The 17,006-nt window shown below is 46.5% G+C and overlaps 1 protein-coding gene across 2 annotated transcripts in view; it reads left to right on the top strand.

Moving 5' to 3' along the window:
* CDH13 (cadherin 13) overlaps nt 1-17,006 on the top strand; it is a 1,006,079-nt gene that overhangs the window by 973,811 nt on the left and 15,262 nt on the right. For both annotated transcript variants that reach the window (XM_006762254.2, XM_015562993.1), the window contains exon 11: nt 3,680-3,822. In XM_006762254.2, coding sequence (XP_006762317.1) covers nt 3,680-3,822 — 143 coding nt within the window. The remainder of the gene's footprint in view (nt 1-3,679; nt 3,823-17,006) is intronic.

The raw sequence follows: 17,006 nt of genomic DNA, 5'->3' as shown, positions 1-17,006 counted from the left end.
TCACTCGTGCAGGTATTCCATCTAACACAGGGGCCGCTGGGCTGGAACTAATGGGGAGCTGGGAGTGCGCCTGCTGTTTCCTCTCTCCCAGGTTTTACAGGCCGTTTGCTTCCTGCAGCAGGACTAGGAAGTCCCTCTGCACTTCCCTTTCCTGTGTTCTCATTGTCCAGGCTCTCGTGGTCTTTCCCATCCTCACTGACTCCTTGTTGAGAGTGAACTGCAGTGAGGCTCCCATGTTGGTCCCAAAAAACCAACCCTCCCTACAATATCAGCCAGGATATTTCTGATGGTCCCCAATTAGTGTTTGCTCTAGACCAGCTTCCATTTCTGGGGCATGTCTGCAAAGCCCTGGGATCCTGGAGGCTTCCTCTAATACCACCCCCAACCCAAACCCACTCCCCAGGTCATCCATGCTACCAGTTTGTGAACAAACACCAAGACCTCTCTGTGCGTTTACATATATTCTAACGTGCCCCAGGGTCAAAAGGCACCACAAATATACCCAACTGTTGTCCCCCCAAACGGATGAGTCAACACAGTTTATTGGAAGGTCTAGCTTTCCCATGCCACTTACATCCAGCAATAACTTTCCAAACCTTTTATAACTATCTATAAAATCTATCTGGATGGCTAGATAAATAGATTGATAGATCTCTAGCTAACATATATTAGGTATATATTAGATATCTATATCTACATCTATCTGTAACTGGCCCATTTCCAGTGCTCTGTTATATGGCATTGATCCATTTGGCTATTCCTGTACTAATCGCACTGTATTGCTCTGTAACATTTTTAATCTAAAATAGAAGGAAGGCTGTACTAACCCATTTGCTTTGTGTATCAATGCTGAACAAACATGGATCCCCACAGCACAGAGCGTGAACCCAAGAAGCTTGCAGAAGGGCCGTGTCACACCTTTGAGTCTCCTCCTCCTCCTCCCACCAGGACCAGGGCCCGTGAGGGCTGAGCCGCAGCCGCTGCTGTGCAAGTTCTTCCCAGTCAACACCGGGCCTGGCCTCTCTCCTGGGAGCCCCCTTCCTGCTCTGCTGGGGCCTGCTGACAGTACCCCGCTTCCCAGGAGGGGTGCAGGGCCCGAGCATGCGGTTGGGTGCCTCGTCCCCACACCCCACACTGCCCGATCCCACTAATGAGCCTGCCTGGCATCTCCTGGCTGACACTTGAGAGCGGCTGAGCTTTGGCGAGCACTCAAGCAGCTCCGGTGTAGCTACGTTACAGACTGAAAGGAGTCCTGTTTTAATTTGGCTTTTCTTCCCCTATAACAAGCAAAGTTCACATTACAGATAAATTGCCCGGAAATTCCAATTTAATAAGGCATATGCATTTTTCAAGCCCAGAAGCACAGAAAACAACTCACACGCTGGTATTTTTACACCGAAAGGTTTATTAAAAAGACAGCTTTGAAAATGTCAGAAGTTTACGTGGAGAGCCAGGCCAGCTGGTCAAAAGGGCAGATCTGACAGCAGGGCCCACGGGCCGGGCAGCGGAGGAGCAGGTTGGCTGGAGGCCATGAGCTGCTCTCCCCTTTGGGGAGAAAGCTCCGAGGCTGGGGAGGGTGACCCCCACATTCGGGGTCATCCACCCAGCTCTTCATTGGGACTGCGTGGACGCAGCGTCACTAGCACTGGACACTTGGGAATGCCCAGCAAACGCAGGGTCCCCTGTCCTCTCTCTGTGGCTGGGATTCTGGTAGAAGCAGCACGCTGGCATCAAGATCCAGGACACAGCCGTGCCTCCCAAGGCCTCCGATGGGAAGAGACTCCAAATAAAATAACAGAGAGAAACAACACTGAAGGGCCCTGTGGAAACACAGATAGCACAGCAATGGATGCCTGATTGTTTGTTAAGGAAGAAAACAGTGAGATGCTGGCCTGTGAACCACTCCGCCCACCCCACCCCCCGGAATTGCTTTCATGGGGAATGTCACGCGCACAGGCCTGACCCACTGTGCACTGCTGCTAGGGGACAGCTTCCAAGGTCACGCCCCAGCCTTTAGCTGCATATAACAACGTCTTACACAAGAGAAGAAGCAAACATGTTCATTGGGCTGCAAAACCGCAGCATCACAAGACCAAAACATGACAGTGAAACAAAGAGCATTGTTTCACTGCCAACAGGAAAAGCTCTATTATTCCTGTTTTTATTTATATTCTAAACTCTGAGTTGAGGAATCAGAGAATAAATTGTGGTCTATTTAAATTTTTCATTATTTCAAATATGTTTAACCACCACAAACCACTCCTAGATCAAGGGTGAACTTGCTACCTAATACGATGGGAAACAAATGTCACCTTTCTTTGCATTTTCTATTTCTGTGATTGTTGCAACTGAAAGAGAAAGGATGCACTGTAATAACATTTCCTAGGCAACCACCATGTGCCAGGCATTCATCTTGGCCCTGGGGATGCAGAATAGCCAACACCTGGTCCTGGGCATAAGTAACACGCTGTGTCCTGGTTAAGATCCATGCACGCCTGGAATTTGGCACACCTGTCCTGGATTCCAGCTTGGCCACTTCTTAGCTGTGCTGCTTTTGGCAAGCTGCTAAGTCTCTCTGAGTCTTGGTAGCAGTAATGATACCAACTTTATTTGGTGGTTGTGAACCACAAAAATAAATGTGATGCTAAATTATTTAGCACAAAACCACAATAGGTAGGCAGTCGTTCAGCCAACTCTACCTCTTCCTGACATCAAGAAGCTCAGAGAATGCCCTCGTTGGTTTGGCTCAGTGGATAGAGCATTGGCCTGCAGACCAAAGGGTCCCGGGTTCAATTCCAGTCAAGGGCACGTACTTCAGTTGCAGGCTCCTCCCCAGCCCAGGCCCTGGTCAGGGCACATGCAAGAGGCAACCAATGGATGTGTTTCTCTCACATCAATGTTTCTCTCTGTCTTTCCCTCTCTCTTCCACTTTCTCCAAAAATCAATGGGAAAATATCCTTGGGTGAGGAGTAAAAAAAAATAAGAGGAAGCTCAGAGAAGGCAGCAGACCCACAAGGGCCCCTATTACACTCTAACAGGCATTTTAATCTATGCACGTACCCAGCAAGGACCTAGAAGAGAGAATCACTAATTCTAACTGGGGATCTCATACACTTGACCAGGAGGAGACATTTCAGCTGGGTCCTAGAAGGTAGGGGTTTGCAGGTAGACCTATAAAATCACTGTCAAAATGAAAGACAGGCCTGGCCATGTGGCTCAGTGGTTGAGCATCGACCTATGAACCAGGAGGTCACAGTTTGATCCCTTATCAGGGCACATGCCCAGGTTGTGGGCTCAATCCCCAGTAGGGGGCATGCAGGAGGCAGCCCATCAATGATTGTCTCATCATTGATGTTTCCATCTCTCTCTCTCCCTCTCCTTTCCTCTCTGAAATCAATAAAAATGTATATTTATTTTTTAAAACTGAGCTGGACTCAGAGAGGAACTGTGAGCTTTACCTCTCTGAGAGATGGGCAGATAAGGGTCCCATCCTCAAAGACTTGTCATGATACTTAGCATGGAGCAGGCCCAAAGCTGAGCCATTACTTTCTGAATGAACATTGTAACTGTAATGATATTTTGGGGTTTGTGTTAAGATTAGGATTACTGGCACTCAGCACTCTGGAAACTTCTTGAATCTATCTGGAATGTAACCCAGTGCTGTTTGGGACTTTTTCAGGTATTCTGTCTACAAGGATCCAGCAGGCTGGCTGAACATTAACCCCATCAACGGGACTGTGGACACCACCGCCGTGCTGGACCGCGAGTCCCCATTCGTCCACAACAGCGTCTACACTGCCCTCTTCCTGGCCATCGACAGTGGTGAGCAAGTTTTAAATGCCATCAAATCTATACTTTTCAGTTGTAAATATATTTTTAATTTATTCTGATATGCCTGGAGGTATTTTTAGGAAGAATGTAAGTATGAGGGTGAGGAAAGCTAATGTTGAAGCACACAGCGAGCCAAGTCCTGGGGTTCTCAGGTCTTTGTCGCGTTAGAGGTCGGAGCAGAGAGCTCACTGAGCTCCAACTCAGGCCGCCCTGAGGTGAGGGAGCCACGTTGATGTCTTTCGTCTTAGGATCTTTTACTTAATGCAGGTGAAAGTCCCAGATGACACCCAACCCTGGTGACTGCATTGCGCCCGCAGTATACCCTCCGCTAGCTTCATACTCACAAAACCATTGCTGTTCATTCAAAAGCTAGCAGTCGGCATCCACGGGCTAGACACCACTCTAGATGCTGGGGACGTGGCAGTGAACAAACAAAAATGACTCTCCCCATGCAGCTGGCACGATTTTGGAGAAAGGAAGAAAACTGAGTAAAATGCATAATCCTTTTTTTTTAATGGAAAGCATACTCCTTATGTATGAAACAGGGAAATCGGGAAATGAGATAACAGATGACAGGGTGCTCTCTTTTTAACTGGGCAGCCCCAGAGAGCCTTGCTGAATACGTGACAACATGAATGAAGCAAACACTGGAGCAGAGAGAGTAGGTGATTCATGAAGGGAGCGGGGCAGGTCAGGTAGGTGTGCAGCCCCCACACCTCCTCGGCTTCCACTTGGTGTGGAATGGGCCACCACTGCCAAGTTCTGAGTAGCGCTCAAACACCATGACCATTCCATTGCTGTGTTGAGACCAGCTGTGTGGGACACGGGCAGGAGTAGGGAGACCTCATAGGAAACTGATGGTAATTTAGGCAAGATGGTGGGGGAATAGGGGAGGGCATGAAAAGGGAGCAGATCATGAGGATGCTCTGTATATTTCAGACACAGAACTAATGGGATTTGTTATTGGCTGAGATGGGGGATCAGAGCTGTTTGGGGGAGATGTTGAGCCGAGCTGTCTATTATGTCAAACACACATGAAAGTCTGCTCTCCCTATTATTCCTAAAAGCCAGGTGTTCGAAGCTGAAAATTCAGTGTGAGACCTACCTATCAAAAGGATTACTTGTAAGGCTCTCCGTGTCACCCTCATTATGCTCAGCATGGTGAACTGAGAATTCTCAGAGCCCATCCTCCAGGCTGGGTCCTCACACACAAACCAAGGCGGGGAGCACGCGTCTAGGAAGCGAGGCGTCGGTGTGACACACAATAGGCAGAGGCGGCTTCCAGATGAAGTCGGCCTTGAGCCTGGGCTTGGGTAAGTGGCAGGTCGGGACGTGGAGCCGCCCGAGCACGCTGAGCAGAGGAGGCAAAACTAGAAGGGAGTCCGGCATGGGAGGCAAGCGGCAGGAAGGGAAGAGTTGTATCCACTGCGCATGAATATGTAGAAATTTAGTCGTATATATGCGGGTAAAGTCATGTCTTCAAAGCATCTCAAACTCCAGCCAAGTCATTAGATGGAGCAAACAGGACCCACTGGTTCCTGCGGAGGAAACTGCCATGATGAAGCAGCACCTGGACCGGCATCCACAGGGAGCTGGACCTGTGCTTGGTCCTGGAGGCTCAAAGGTGAACAACACAGGTCCTTGTGCTCAGTGAAATCATGAGTTATTTGGGGAATAGTTAACAACAGAGGGCGATAGGAGTGAGGCTGTTCTGATGGAACCAAATCCAGGGGAGCCCCTCGTCCAGCCTCGGGGCAGTCACGGGAGTTTCTCGGAGGGGACCTCTAAGCAGAGTGGGAAAGGGTAAGTGAGAAAGGATGAGTCATTCTAATAGAAGCCTGAAAGGACGTGGGGATGTGGGCCAGCATTGAACCTGGCACAGTAGGTTCCATATGTGCAAACGCAAGGGCGGAGGAGCAGGTGGGCTCCTGACTGTTCTAAGGTTGGAACTAGGTCCCGTGTTAAATGCCGAGCTCCTACCACAATGCCTGGCTGAGAGCAGGTGCTCGCGTAGCTAACAGGTAATGAAATGGGCCTTGAGATGCCCCGTGTGCTATGCCAAGGCGTTTGGCTTACGTTGCTTACTTGCCATCAGAAGAAACTTTGCAGATGGGATCTTGTTAAATTTGATTACATGGGTATATTCCGATGTTGAAAATTCTTCAAGCTGTGCATTTATGGAAACATGAACATTTCTATTTCAATAAAAATTTAACGGCCCAGCCAGTGTGGCTCAGTGGTTGAGCGTTGACCTATGAACCAGGATACCCGGTTGATACCCGGTCATTTGATAGTCGGTCAGGGCATATGCCCAGGATGTGAGCTTGATCCCCAGTGTGAGGCATACAGGAGGTGGCTGATCAGTGGTTCTCTCTCATCATTGATATTTCTCTCTCTCTCTCTCTCTCTCTCTCTCTCTCTCTCTCTCTCTCTCTCTCTCTCTCTCTCTCTCTCTCTCTCTCTCTCTCTCTCTCTCTCTCTCTCTCTCTCTCTCCTCTCCCTTCATCTCTGAAATCAATAAAAATATATTTTTTGAAAAACTTAACCAAAAAAAATGACTTTACACAGAGCCTGTACCTGGTCCACTGTGCCTTCCCCAGGAAGACTGTAACCATTCACAGATTCCCTAAGTTCCGGTTTACCCTAGAGGTAGACTCTCCGCATCTCATCATTCTCAGGAAGGACAATCCTCAGCTGCTGCTGGGCCAGAGAGGTGCAGAGAGAACAGAGCAAAGCCTACACTCTGCTCTCCCTCTGAGGGAAGAAGGGCACATCAGAACTTAGAAACAGCTCTGCTTACTCCGTTCAGAACAACTATGGAGTTTTCTCCCAGATCCCTCTTAGAGGCTAGAAACTGTGATCGGGATGGTGAGTGCAGAAAGGCAATTGGAAGCAGGGCTGACAACCTTTCTGAGGTTAAAAGAAATAAAAAGCCCTTTACACGTTGGGGCCCCAGAGCTAGCCTGTTAGCCTAGATAGATCTAGAACAGCCGTGGGCAAACTACGGCCCACAGGCCGGATCCGGCCCGTTTGAAATGAATAAAACTAAAAAAAAAAAAGACCGTACCCTTTTATGTAATGATGTTTACTTTGAATTTATATTAGTTCACACAAACACTCCACCCATGCTTTTGTTCCGGCCCTCCGGTCCAGTTTAAGAACCCATTGTGGCCCTCGAGTCAAAAAGTTTGCCCAGCCCTGATCTAGAATCACCCTTCATAATAATATTGGTAATGCCTGGGTTCTAGAGGATTTGGGTTGGGAAAGACACTTTAGCCCCTCCCTGCGGGCAGAAGCTAAATTGCAACCCACAGGGTGCTCAAGGATGTACAAGGCATTTTTCGTAAACTGTTATCAGTTTTAATGAGCTGCAAATTGCCTAACAACATTGTTTCATTATAACAGAAATGCTTTTTGTTTTGCTAAAGCAGGACTGGCTATATAGTTAAATGATTGGAAGAGTAAAGCCTTTAATCCTATAGATTAATAAGGTATGACCTTTAATGCTGGCAAGCATTTTATCTTTAGAGATGAATATCATCATTTACCTTCTTGGTCCAGATTTTCTGAAAAGGTTAAGATAGTGCCGCAGAGTACGGGAATGCTTTTATTAAAGGCTTCAGTGGACACAGAACTGCTGGCCTATCTTTAAAGGAAGCGGGTGGGGGGCAGATAATAACTGTTAAGAAAAATACCGAGATGGAAAGAGAACATTCGGGAATGGAATAAGATGGAATGGCTTTGTGGATGCTGCTGAGAACAAAGCAGCAGCAATTAGCACTGGGCAAGTCCCAGTGTGATTACCACCCTGCTCAGGTAATCACCAGAAAGGTCAAATGTTAGTCTCACTGTCTTGTATGAGCTGCAAACTGTCGCAAGCAATTTCTCCTAAGATTCTGGAATCCCACTGGGGTGGCGCGGGCAGGACAGGCAGAGCGGGCTGCGACTTCCTGGCTCAGTGCCTTTTGCTCAGGCTTCTATTAGGCTCGTCTTCCTGCCCCTTTTCACCTACAACCTCATCTTTCACTCCTCCTGGTCTGAAACTGCACAGGGTTCAGTACTCCACGATTACTACAGAACGTCTCGTACGCCCTCAGAGAAGGTCTGAATTGTGACTCCAAACTCCAAAGACAATATTGGGCCTCAGATAAGGCCAAAGGCCCTTTCTCCCAGCACCCGTGCTATGCAGAGTTTAAAAGAAAAAGGAAAAAATATATATATAAGTATCCCTTTTAGTTCTTCCCACGGCTTTAGTTCTTCCCATATAAAATGCTTTGAACTAGAAAGCTCATTCTCTCTAGAGTCCTAAGTCTTTACATCCTTCTCAAAAGTGTTGCATTCCCCATCTATTTTCATTTGAAAGAATAAGGGGATGATAGCGACAGAAGCAGCCCAGTTATCGCCATGTTCTGCGGCATGTTTTCATGACTTAGCAACTTGTATCAAGTAGGTTGGAGTCTGTCAGTGAAGAATGCAGTGTGGGTTCCCAAGAAGACACAGATAGAGAACGCAGCCTAACAGCTGTGAAACTCAAGTGGAACAGACCACGATAATGACTTTTCATGGGCTCAGATCTATCATGTCCCCACCTGTCTTCTTCTCAGCCCCCATGTGATAGATGTTCCCATCATACCAGCTGAGTGAAAATTGAAATATTGTGCAAAGTACATTTAGATTGATTAAAAGACACGAGTGTTACCCAGCCCCATCTGAAAATGACTACTGAGCTACTGAATAACAATGGCCCCCGAACTGAGGACACCGGGGGATGTGAGCTTAAGAAAGAGGCCTCAATTTATGGTCTTTCTCTTTTTGTAGCTCAACCAAGCTCTAGGCCGCATGGAGGATGTACTAAGATTATTTAAATTAATTCTACTTAAAAGATGCTAGTTTGGATAAAACCAAGCCATCAGTTATGATGGCAACCCAATTAAGCCCATTTAGCACCCCTTATCTCAGCTGTTATAGTAATTGAGGAAGAAAAATAAATTGAAGACTCGGCCATCATTCCTTGTTACTTCAAGTACCAGTAAAATATCAATCACGTTGAAAATACTAGCTACAATTCTGGCACCGACAAAACAGCCCAATAAAAGACCTGGTGGCAGAGGCTGGGATCAGAGGTACCTGCTGACTGCACGTGCAGCCATAGAGAGCGGCCCGGTGTGTGACCTGTGCCCTCTCAGCCTCAGTTTCCCCACCTGCCCTGCTGTGTTGTTGTAAGGACTGGAAATCATGAATACAAAATTCCTGGTGCCTAGTAAACACCTAATAAATATTTAAATCGGCTGGCTTGAACTTATGAACTTTCTAAATACATTAGCACAGGATCATCAGTATCCAAGGCGAACTGTGAAATGCCATCTGATGACCACCCTGTTGGTGGCCTGAGCATTTTTCTAGGGAGGAAATGGGCCGGAGTCCTTCACTCAGAGTCAGGCTCTGTATCACAGAATTCGCCAGGAAATGGACATTGGCATCAACTCATGGGATTTGCCTGTCTTTAGGGGGAGATTGAGCCAACTTGCATCTGCCTACCAGCAGGACCTTTCCACACTGACCAGCCAAGCCAGCCATCTTAAACAGACTGTTCTCAGACCTCCATTGGGAAAAGAAACTGATTTGAGCATTAAAATGCTTTCTGCAGTGCCCATCTATGCCAGCTCAACTCCTGCTGCCAAGGTGTCTCTTAGCTGGCCCTCCTCTGTGTCCCTTATTCCCCAGTTCAGCTAATAGCATCACCAGCTGCACAGTCCCCAAGCTGGGACCCAATCACCTGCCTACCCATCACCCCCAGCCCAATTCTGGCTGTCAGTCCAGCCTCCTGAATCCAGCACCCCCCGCCCCCGCACTCCCCAGCTCCACTCCGACTGCCCTCACCTCAGCCCTCATTGTCAGTTCCCATTACTGCCCTGGCATCCCGGCCTGCCTCCCTGTGTCCTCTCTCCTCACTCAAGTCCACGCCTTTCCGTGCCTCCAGCATCCTCTCCTTTTATCAGAGCCATTCTCCAGCTTAAAAGTCTTTGAACTTCTTCCCACAAAATAGCCACACTGTTTCCTCCTCTTGGAACAGCTCTCTCTCTCCGCAGAGCATTCTCACTTCCAGCACACGCAAATGCCATCTTTTCATGAAGCCTCTGATCTGTCCCCAGGCAGTCAATTACTCCGTGCCACAAGCCCCCTGACAGTAATCCCCGTGTATCTTCCTGCACTTACAGTGCTGTTCCGCATCTGTTCATGTGTCTGTTCCGGCCATACTGTTAGTGTTTCAAGAGCAGGCACCCTGTGCCATTGATTTTTCTGCACATCCACCCAGCCACAGAATAGAGTCCCAGTGAGTGATTTTTGACTGAATGACTAAGAGGGAGCTGCCAGGTTTAACCCGGCCTCCAAACCAGCTCTTCCCCTATTGTTTTCCTTTTCTCTAAAGTTGGCAAAACGGAAATTAAAAAGCCAAAACGTTGACTTTTTAAAACAGTCCATTATTTCAGATCGTCGTCTCTTCTAAAAGAAGTTTTTAGCCCAATTGTGTGAATAATTGCCTCAGTTCTACATCAAGTATTATAGCTGGAAATCTGGTATTATATTTTGCAAAGCTATTTTCTACCAGGTTTGTTGTTGTTGTTGTTGTTGTTGGTTTACAATTAATTTTTTTAACAAATAAAATGAAATTGGCAATATCTCTTTTTTTTAGAAATTTAGATTTCTACTTTTTTATTTTTATTTTTTTAATATTTCCTTTTTAATTCAGAGAGGAAGGGGAGGGAGAGATAGAAATATCAATGATGAGAATCACTGATCCTCTGCCTCCTGCACGCCCCCTCCTGGGGATAGAGCCTGCAACCCAGGCATATGCCCTTGACTGGATTCGAACCCAGGACCCTTCAGTCCACAGGCTCACATCCGCAGGCCAACATTCTATCCACTAAACCAAACCAGCTAGGGCGGTAATATCTTTATTAACAAAGCAATTCTAAAAAATGCTGTGCTTTATTATCTGACTTATTTTGCTTAGCATGATACTCTCAAGATTCATCCATGTTGTCACAAATGACAGTATTTCATGTCATTGCTGAGTAGTAGGATAAGAACTATATGATTTCACTCAGATGTGGGGTATAAAACAGAAAGCAGCAAACAAATGACAGAACAAACAAACTCATAGACACAGACAGCAGTATCGTGGTTACCAGAGGGGAAGGGGTTGGGGAGGTTAAAGAGGGAAAAGGGGGTCAAGTGCATGGTGCTGGGAGGAGGCTAGACTTTGGGTGATGAGTACACAGCGCAATATGCACATGATGTAGTCTAGAATTGTACAATTGAAATTTATGTCAACTCGTTAACAAATGTCGCCGCAATAAATTTCATTTTTTAAAATGCTTATGCATTCCAAAGTAATGAGATTCTTGGCTTATGGGGCAAATGCCCAAAAATTTTATAAAATACTGATACTGAAAAGCCATAGTAAACAGAACATAGGGATGAACAAAACAGTACAAAGGACGACCTTACAGAGAAGAAACCTGGTCCAGGCTCTCTTTCAAGCCCAGGTGAAGATACGTGTAGAGCCCTGTTCTTTCGAAGTAAACGCTCCGGCATGATTTGCTCACAGCTACTTGCTGAAGGCTCATCCAATGTACAGAAACACAGTGGGAACTCGGTGGGGAGGAGGTTTCCCCAGCCATGCTTCTTGGCCTACAAACAGCCTCCGCTCCTGCATTCCGACTGCCCTCGCCTCAGCCCTCATTGTCAGTCCCCATTAAAGTAGCCGCGTGCCCCGCCTTTGCTCAGGCGCCCCCACCTGAACTTTGCCTCCTCTTAATTCATCCTGTCTTCTGATTTTCCGCCCAGAATTTGGGCCTCAGTCTCCCTTGAGACACCAGATGAGGTCTCTGTCCTGGGCCCTGGCATGGGCCCCCTGCTCTGAGCCCCAGTTGCACAGACCCCGTGGCACACACAGTTCTCTTCTCCCCCCGATGAGACCGGGAGGCCTTGAATGTAGACACAGTCACTACCCTCCTAATAGAAGCACAGTGGAAATGGAAAACTTGGGGAATAGAAACACGGAGAACCGTCCTGATGCTTAAAGCCCGTGGAGCTCAGAAATGAACTTCCTGTTTCTCTCCCTTCCCCCTCTCCCCTCTTGCATTTTATTTTTCACAGAGGCAGCCTCACTTTGCACGCTGCTCCCCACATAACACCACCTATACAGTGGGGCCTTGACTTACGAGTTTAATTCGTTCGGAGACCGAGCTCGTTAAGGAGCTCGTTAACTCAAATTACTCTATCAACTCAATGCAAAAAATCGGCGAGAGACAGCCGGTATCTCAAAAAAACTCGTTAGTCGGGACACTCGTAAATCAAGGCCACACTGTACTCATGATTCCCAGGGAGAGACGTGCCGCAAGCCTCTAGGCCCAGCTCAGGAAAGACTTGGGACTAGCGACTAGAAAAACCTGCTACCTTCCAGTAGTTCTCAGAGCTGGCTTCTGAAAGTTCTTGTAGAGATCCTGACACTCTCTGTATCTGAGGGCAGCCCATCTAGGTGTCCAAGACCAGGGGCACTGTTCTTCCGTGGGGACTCTTGATGACATAGATGGCTTTGGAGTCTTATCTTTCTTGTCTGGGGTTGTAACATGTGAGAAGCTGGTCCCTTGTTTGCAGGTGTTTATAGCAGCATTGTTCATCATCGATAAAAAATAGCAATGACCCAAATGTCTGTCACCTAGTGAACTGATAAACAAAGCATCGTCTATTCATAGAGTGAAATATTATTCAGCCACAAAAAGGAATGAGGTAGAGATTCATGCTATAGTATGGATGAACCTTAGAAATATAATGCTAAGTGAAAGAAGCCAGACACAAAAGATCACATTTTATATAATTCCATCTATAGAAATTTCCAGAAAACACAAATCTATAGAGGGAAACAAAGCAGATTAGTGATGCCTAGGGCTGGAAGTGGGTAAGGAGAGTTAGTACAAATGGGCCCAAGGTGTTTTTTTTGTGGTAGAAATGTTCTAAAATTAGGTAGTGGTGATTGTTGCACAACTCTGTAAATTTACTCAATATGAATTAATTGTAAGAAACAGAAAAGCGTGAGAGACAAGAAAGTAAAGTATACTTGGACAAAATATTTCTAAATCCCTGTGTAACTTTGAGATTATATTTCTGTTTCTAATTAGTATAGTAATCATGGTTATTATAAAGAAAATTAAAAAGAGAGAAGTATTATTTGAATGTTAATTACCTGGAGAGATAAACACTATTTAGGCTTTGCTATATCTCTTTCTCATCTTTTTCTAATCACATATATTGTTTTGATTCGGATCACAGTGTTTTTCATTGTGTCTCTTACAAGATTTTTTTCTTTCTTTCTGAGTAATGGAACCTATCAGAGAAATCTCAATGTTTTTGGCTAAGTAGGAATCCCATTTGGCCAGAATTCTGAATTAAATAAAATCCCTATATGATTTATTCTCATCACATCCGTACTCACATCATCAAAGCCGGGAGACCCATATACACACATGTTCTGTTGTACTGACTTCGGCTTGGTAGGTCTCCCCCAAAGACCAATATACTGCTCGTCATGTAAATAAGGGAAACATGGAAGGCTGCTTTTCACCGTCTCTCCCCATGCTTGACGCCCACCGCACATGCCAATGTAATAAAACGCTGTGCTTGGTAGTCTGGCTCGGATGGAGGGTCGTGTCATGATCCCCAATCATCCCTTTCACTTTCTGGGGAAGAGCACGTGGCGTGGGAAGACCGTGTCTTCAGGCCACAGGTCTCACGCCGGTGATACCCCCACCTTTGCCTGGGACAAGTTACTTCATCTATCTGAGTCCCCGTTTCCTCTTCCTGGAAATGAGGGGAAACTAGAAAGTAGGACCCCGAATGCTCAAAGCAGCCACCTCTCTGGCCTGCTTGGACTTTTCCTGCTCTGAAGAGTAGCGGGTGTTCAGTTTCTCTACATAAATCCCCCCTTTTCGTTCGTTGTATGAGCCTGCTTCTCGTAGAAGATGCACAGCTCTGCCCCCAGTAAACCTGGAACGCAAAACCCAAGTGTAAAGTAGTGAGTCAACCAGACCAAGGGCATAGCCCGGCTGTCAACTAGCCTGGTGCCCAGCTCGAGCTGCCAGCCTGGCCTCTCATGGGCAGTTATGCCAGCTCAGAGTCAAAGGTGCAAGTTAAATTGTCCGCGTTCGCAATCAAGAAGTGGGTCAGTTGGGTCCTGTCTCGGTCGTGCGATGCGCTGAGAGGTACTATAAGCCGTCCGTGCTGAGCGGGGGCGACAGAGCCAGCAATGGGAGCATGAGGTGGCCAGTGCTGGGAAGACCCTGGCAGACTGCCAACTCCATGAAGTCCATGCCCCTCTTAAAGTCACAGTCCTCTGGATGGAAGGGACTCCATCATCCAGATCCATGGGAAAGCAATGGTGACCATTTCCCCCACGGCTTGCCCGTGTTTGGCAGCATGAGCACTAGAAGCTCATGAATAATCCACCAACATTTGAAGGCTGGGGGTAGGGAGTTGTTGAATGAGCACAGAGTTCCAGTTGGGAGAGATGAAAAATTCATGAGATGGATGTGGTGATGTGAATGTACTTAATTCCACTGATACTTAAAAACGTTTAGGGAGGGCCCTGGCTGGTTTGGCTCAGTGGATAAAGTGTCCGCCTGCGGACTGAAGGGTCCCGGGTTCAATTATGGTCAAGGGCACATGCCTGAGTTGCAGGCTCGTTCCCCGGTGGGAGGCCTGCTGGAGGCAGCCGGTCAATGATTATCTCTCATCATTGATGTTTCTATCTCTCTCTCTCCTCTCCCTTCCTCTCTGAGGTCAATAAAAATATATATATTTTTAAAACATTTAGGAAGGTAAATTTTGTTGTGTATATTTACCAAAATTAAAAATTCACAGATGCCCGGGCTGGTGCGCTTAGTGGTTAGAGCATCTGCTGAAAGGGCTCAGGTTCGATTCCCAGTCAAGGGCATGTACCTGGGTTGTGGGTTCGCTCCCTGTCCCCGATCTGTCTCTCGCATATCGAGGTTTCCCTCCTCTCTTTATCTCTCTCTCACTCTCCCTCCCTCTCTTCCTCTGTCTCTGAAAAGCAATGGAAAAAAATATCCTCAGGTAAGGATTAACAAAAAAATAGTAGCTCATAGGGGAAAAAAATTCAAAATAATAATAATAATTTTAAAACCCAAGTCATGGTTTAGGGACTGTAGTTTGCTTTCGAGGTTGAAATAAGAGCCTGAAGAATCTACCTACATCATTCTGACACAGAAAGGAAAGGTTGGAGAAGGAGGCCCGAGACTCAACTGGTTAATCGGAGCCCATCCTAAACCTCCCGGGCCTCAGCCTCAGAACACCTAAGACAAAGGTGTCAGGATCAGCTGCTCCGAACCAGCATGGAGCCCATGGCTGCAATTCCAGTGTCGCTGGCCATTCCCCGCCGCCCCCAGTGTTAATGTAGGTGCATTTCTCTGAGGCAGGGCCATGACCGTCATCAGGGCCCCAAAAGGGAACCCACCTCCTATTCAGTTTACGAGCCACTGACAGGAAGGGTTCCTGCCTCAGGGCCCGCCCATCTTCTAACACGGTGCAGCCTGAGCCCCTGCACACGCAGGCAGCCTCTCCACATGTTCGGAGGTTGGACGTCCTCTGACCCGTGCAGGAGACAGGGGAAATGAGCTGAAAGGTTCTAGTTCCATATTGCAGGAGTTTTCCTCAAACTGAGGCTTTTTTTCCTATTGAAATAGAAAATTGATGAAGGTGGACACAATAGTATGCTTGGTTCTGATATTTGATTATGCAGAGAAGTCCCTTGGGGGCTGGGGTTGCTGGTGGAAAGGGGACGAGAGGGATGGGGGATTTTTGCTGAGTGCAGAGAAATACCTAGAAGCTCCAGTATTGAGTTCCTGGGGCCCCCGAACTATTGGAACAAAATGGCTTGTGAAGAATCATTATGGGGTTGTTGTTTTGGGGGGTTTTTTAAAATATATTTTATTGATTTTTTTACAAAGAGGAAGTGAGAAGGATAGAGTTGATTAAGATATTACATATGTGTCTTTATCCCCCTATTGCTCCCCCCACCCCACGCCCCACTCAGGCCCTCACCTCCCTAGTGTCTGTGTCCATTGGTTATGCTTACATACATGCATATAAGTCCTTTGATAGATCTCCCCTTCTTCCCCCCACCCTCCCCTGCCTTCCCTCTGAGGTTTGATGGTCTGATTGATGCTTCTCTGTCTCTGGATCTGTTTTTATTCATCAGTTTATATTGTTCATTATATTCCACAAATGAGTGAGATCGTGTGATGTTTATCTTCTCTGACTGGCTTATTTCGCTTAGCATAATGCTCTCCAGGTCCATTCATGCTGTTGCAAATGGTAAGAGTGCCTTCCTTTTTACAGCAGCATAGTATTCCATTGTGTAGATATACCACAGTTTTTTTTAATCCACTCATCTGCTGATGGGCACTTAGGCTGTTTCCAAATCTTAGCTATGGTAAATTGTACTGCTATGAACATAGGAGTGCATATATCGTCTCTGATTGGTGTTCCTAGTTTCTTGGGATATATTCCTAGAAGTGGGATCAGTGGGTCAAATGGGAGTTCCATTTTTTGAGGAAACTCCATACTGTTCTCTACAGTGGCTGCACCAGTCTGCATTCCCACCAGTAGTGCACAAGGATTCCTTTTTCTCTGCATCCTGGCAAGCACTTGTCATTTGTTGATTTGTTGATGATAGCCATTCTGACAGGTGTAAGATGGTACCTCATTGTCGTTTTGATTTGCATCTCTCATATGATTAGTGACTTTGAGCATGTTTTCATATGTCTCTTGACCTTCTTTAGAAAAGTATATATTTAGGTCTATTGCTCATTTTTTTATTGGATTCTTTATCTTCTTTTGTTAAGTTGTATGAATTCCCTGTAAATGTTTGGTACTGGCACAAGAACAGACATATAGACCAATGGAATAGAATAGAGAACCCAGAAATCAACCCAAACAACTATACTCAATTAATATTTGACAAGGAGGCAAGAGCATACAATGGAGTCAAGACAGTCTCTTCAGCCCATTGCATGGGAGAACATATTTGCCAATGTTATCTGATAAGGGTGAAGAATCATTATGTTTTTAATCACATTTGAATTTTGGATGGT

The sequence above is a fragment of the Myotis davidii genome, unplaced genomic scaffold (assembly GCF_000327345.1).
Source record: "Myotis davidii unplaced genomic scaffold, ASM32734v1 scaffold77, whole genome shotgun sequence".
NCBI lineage: Eukaryota > Metazoa > Chordata > Mammalia > Chiroptera > Vespertilionidae > Myotis > Myotis davidii.
The sequence above is the reverse complement of the archived record's forward strand: the minus strand, read 5'-3'. Positions and strand labels throughout refer to the sequence as shown.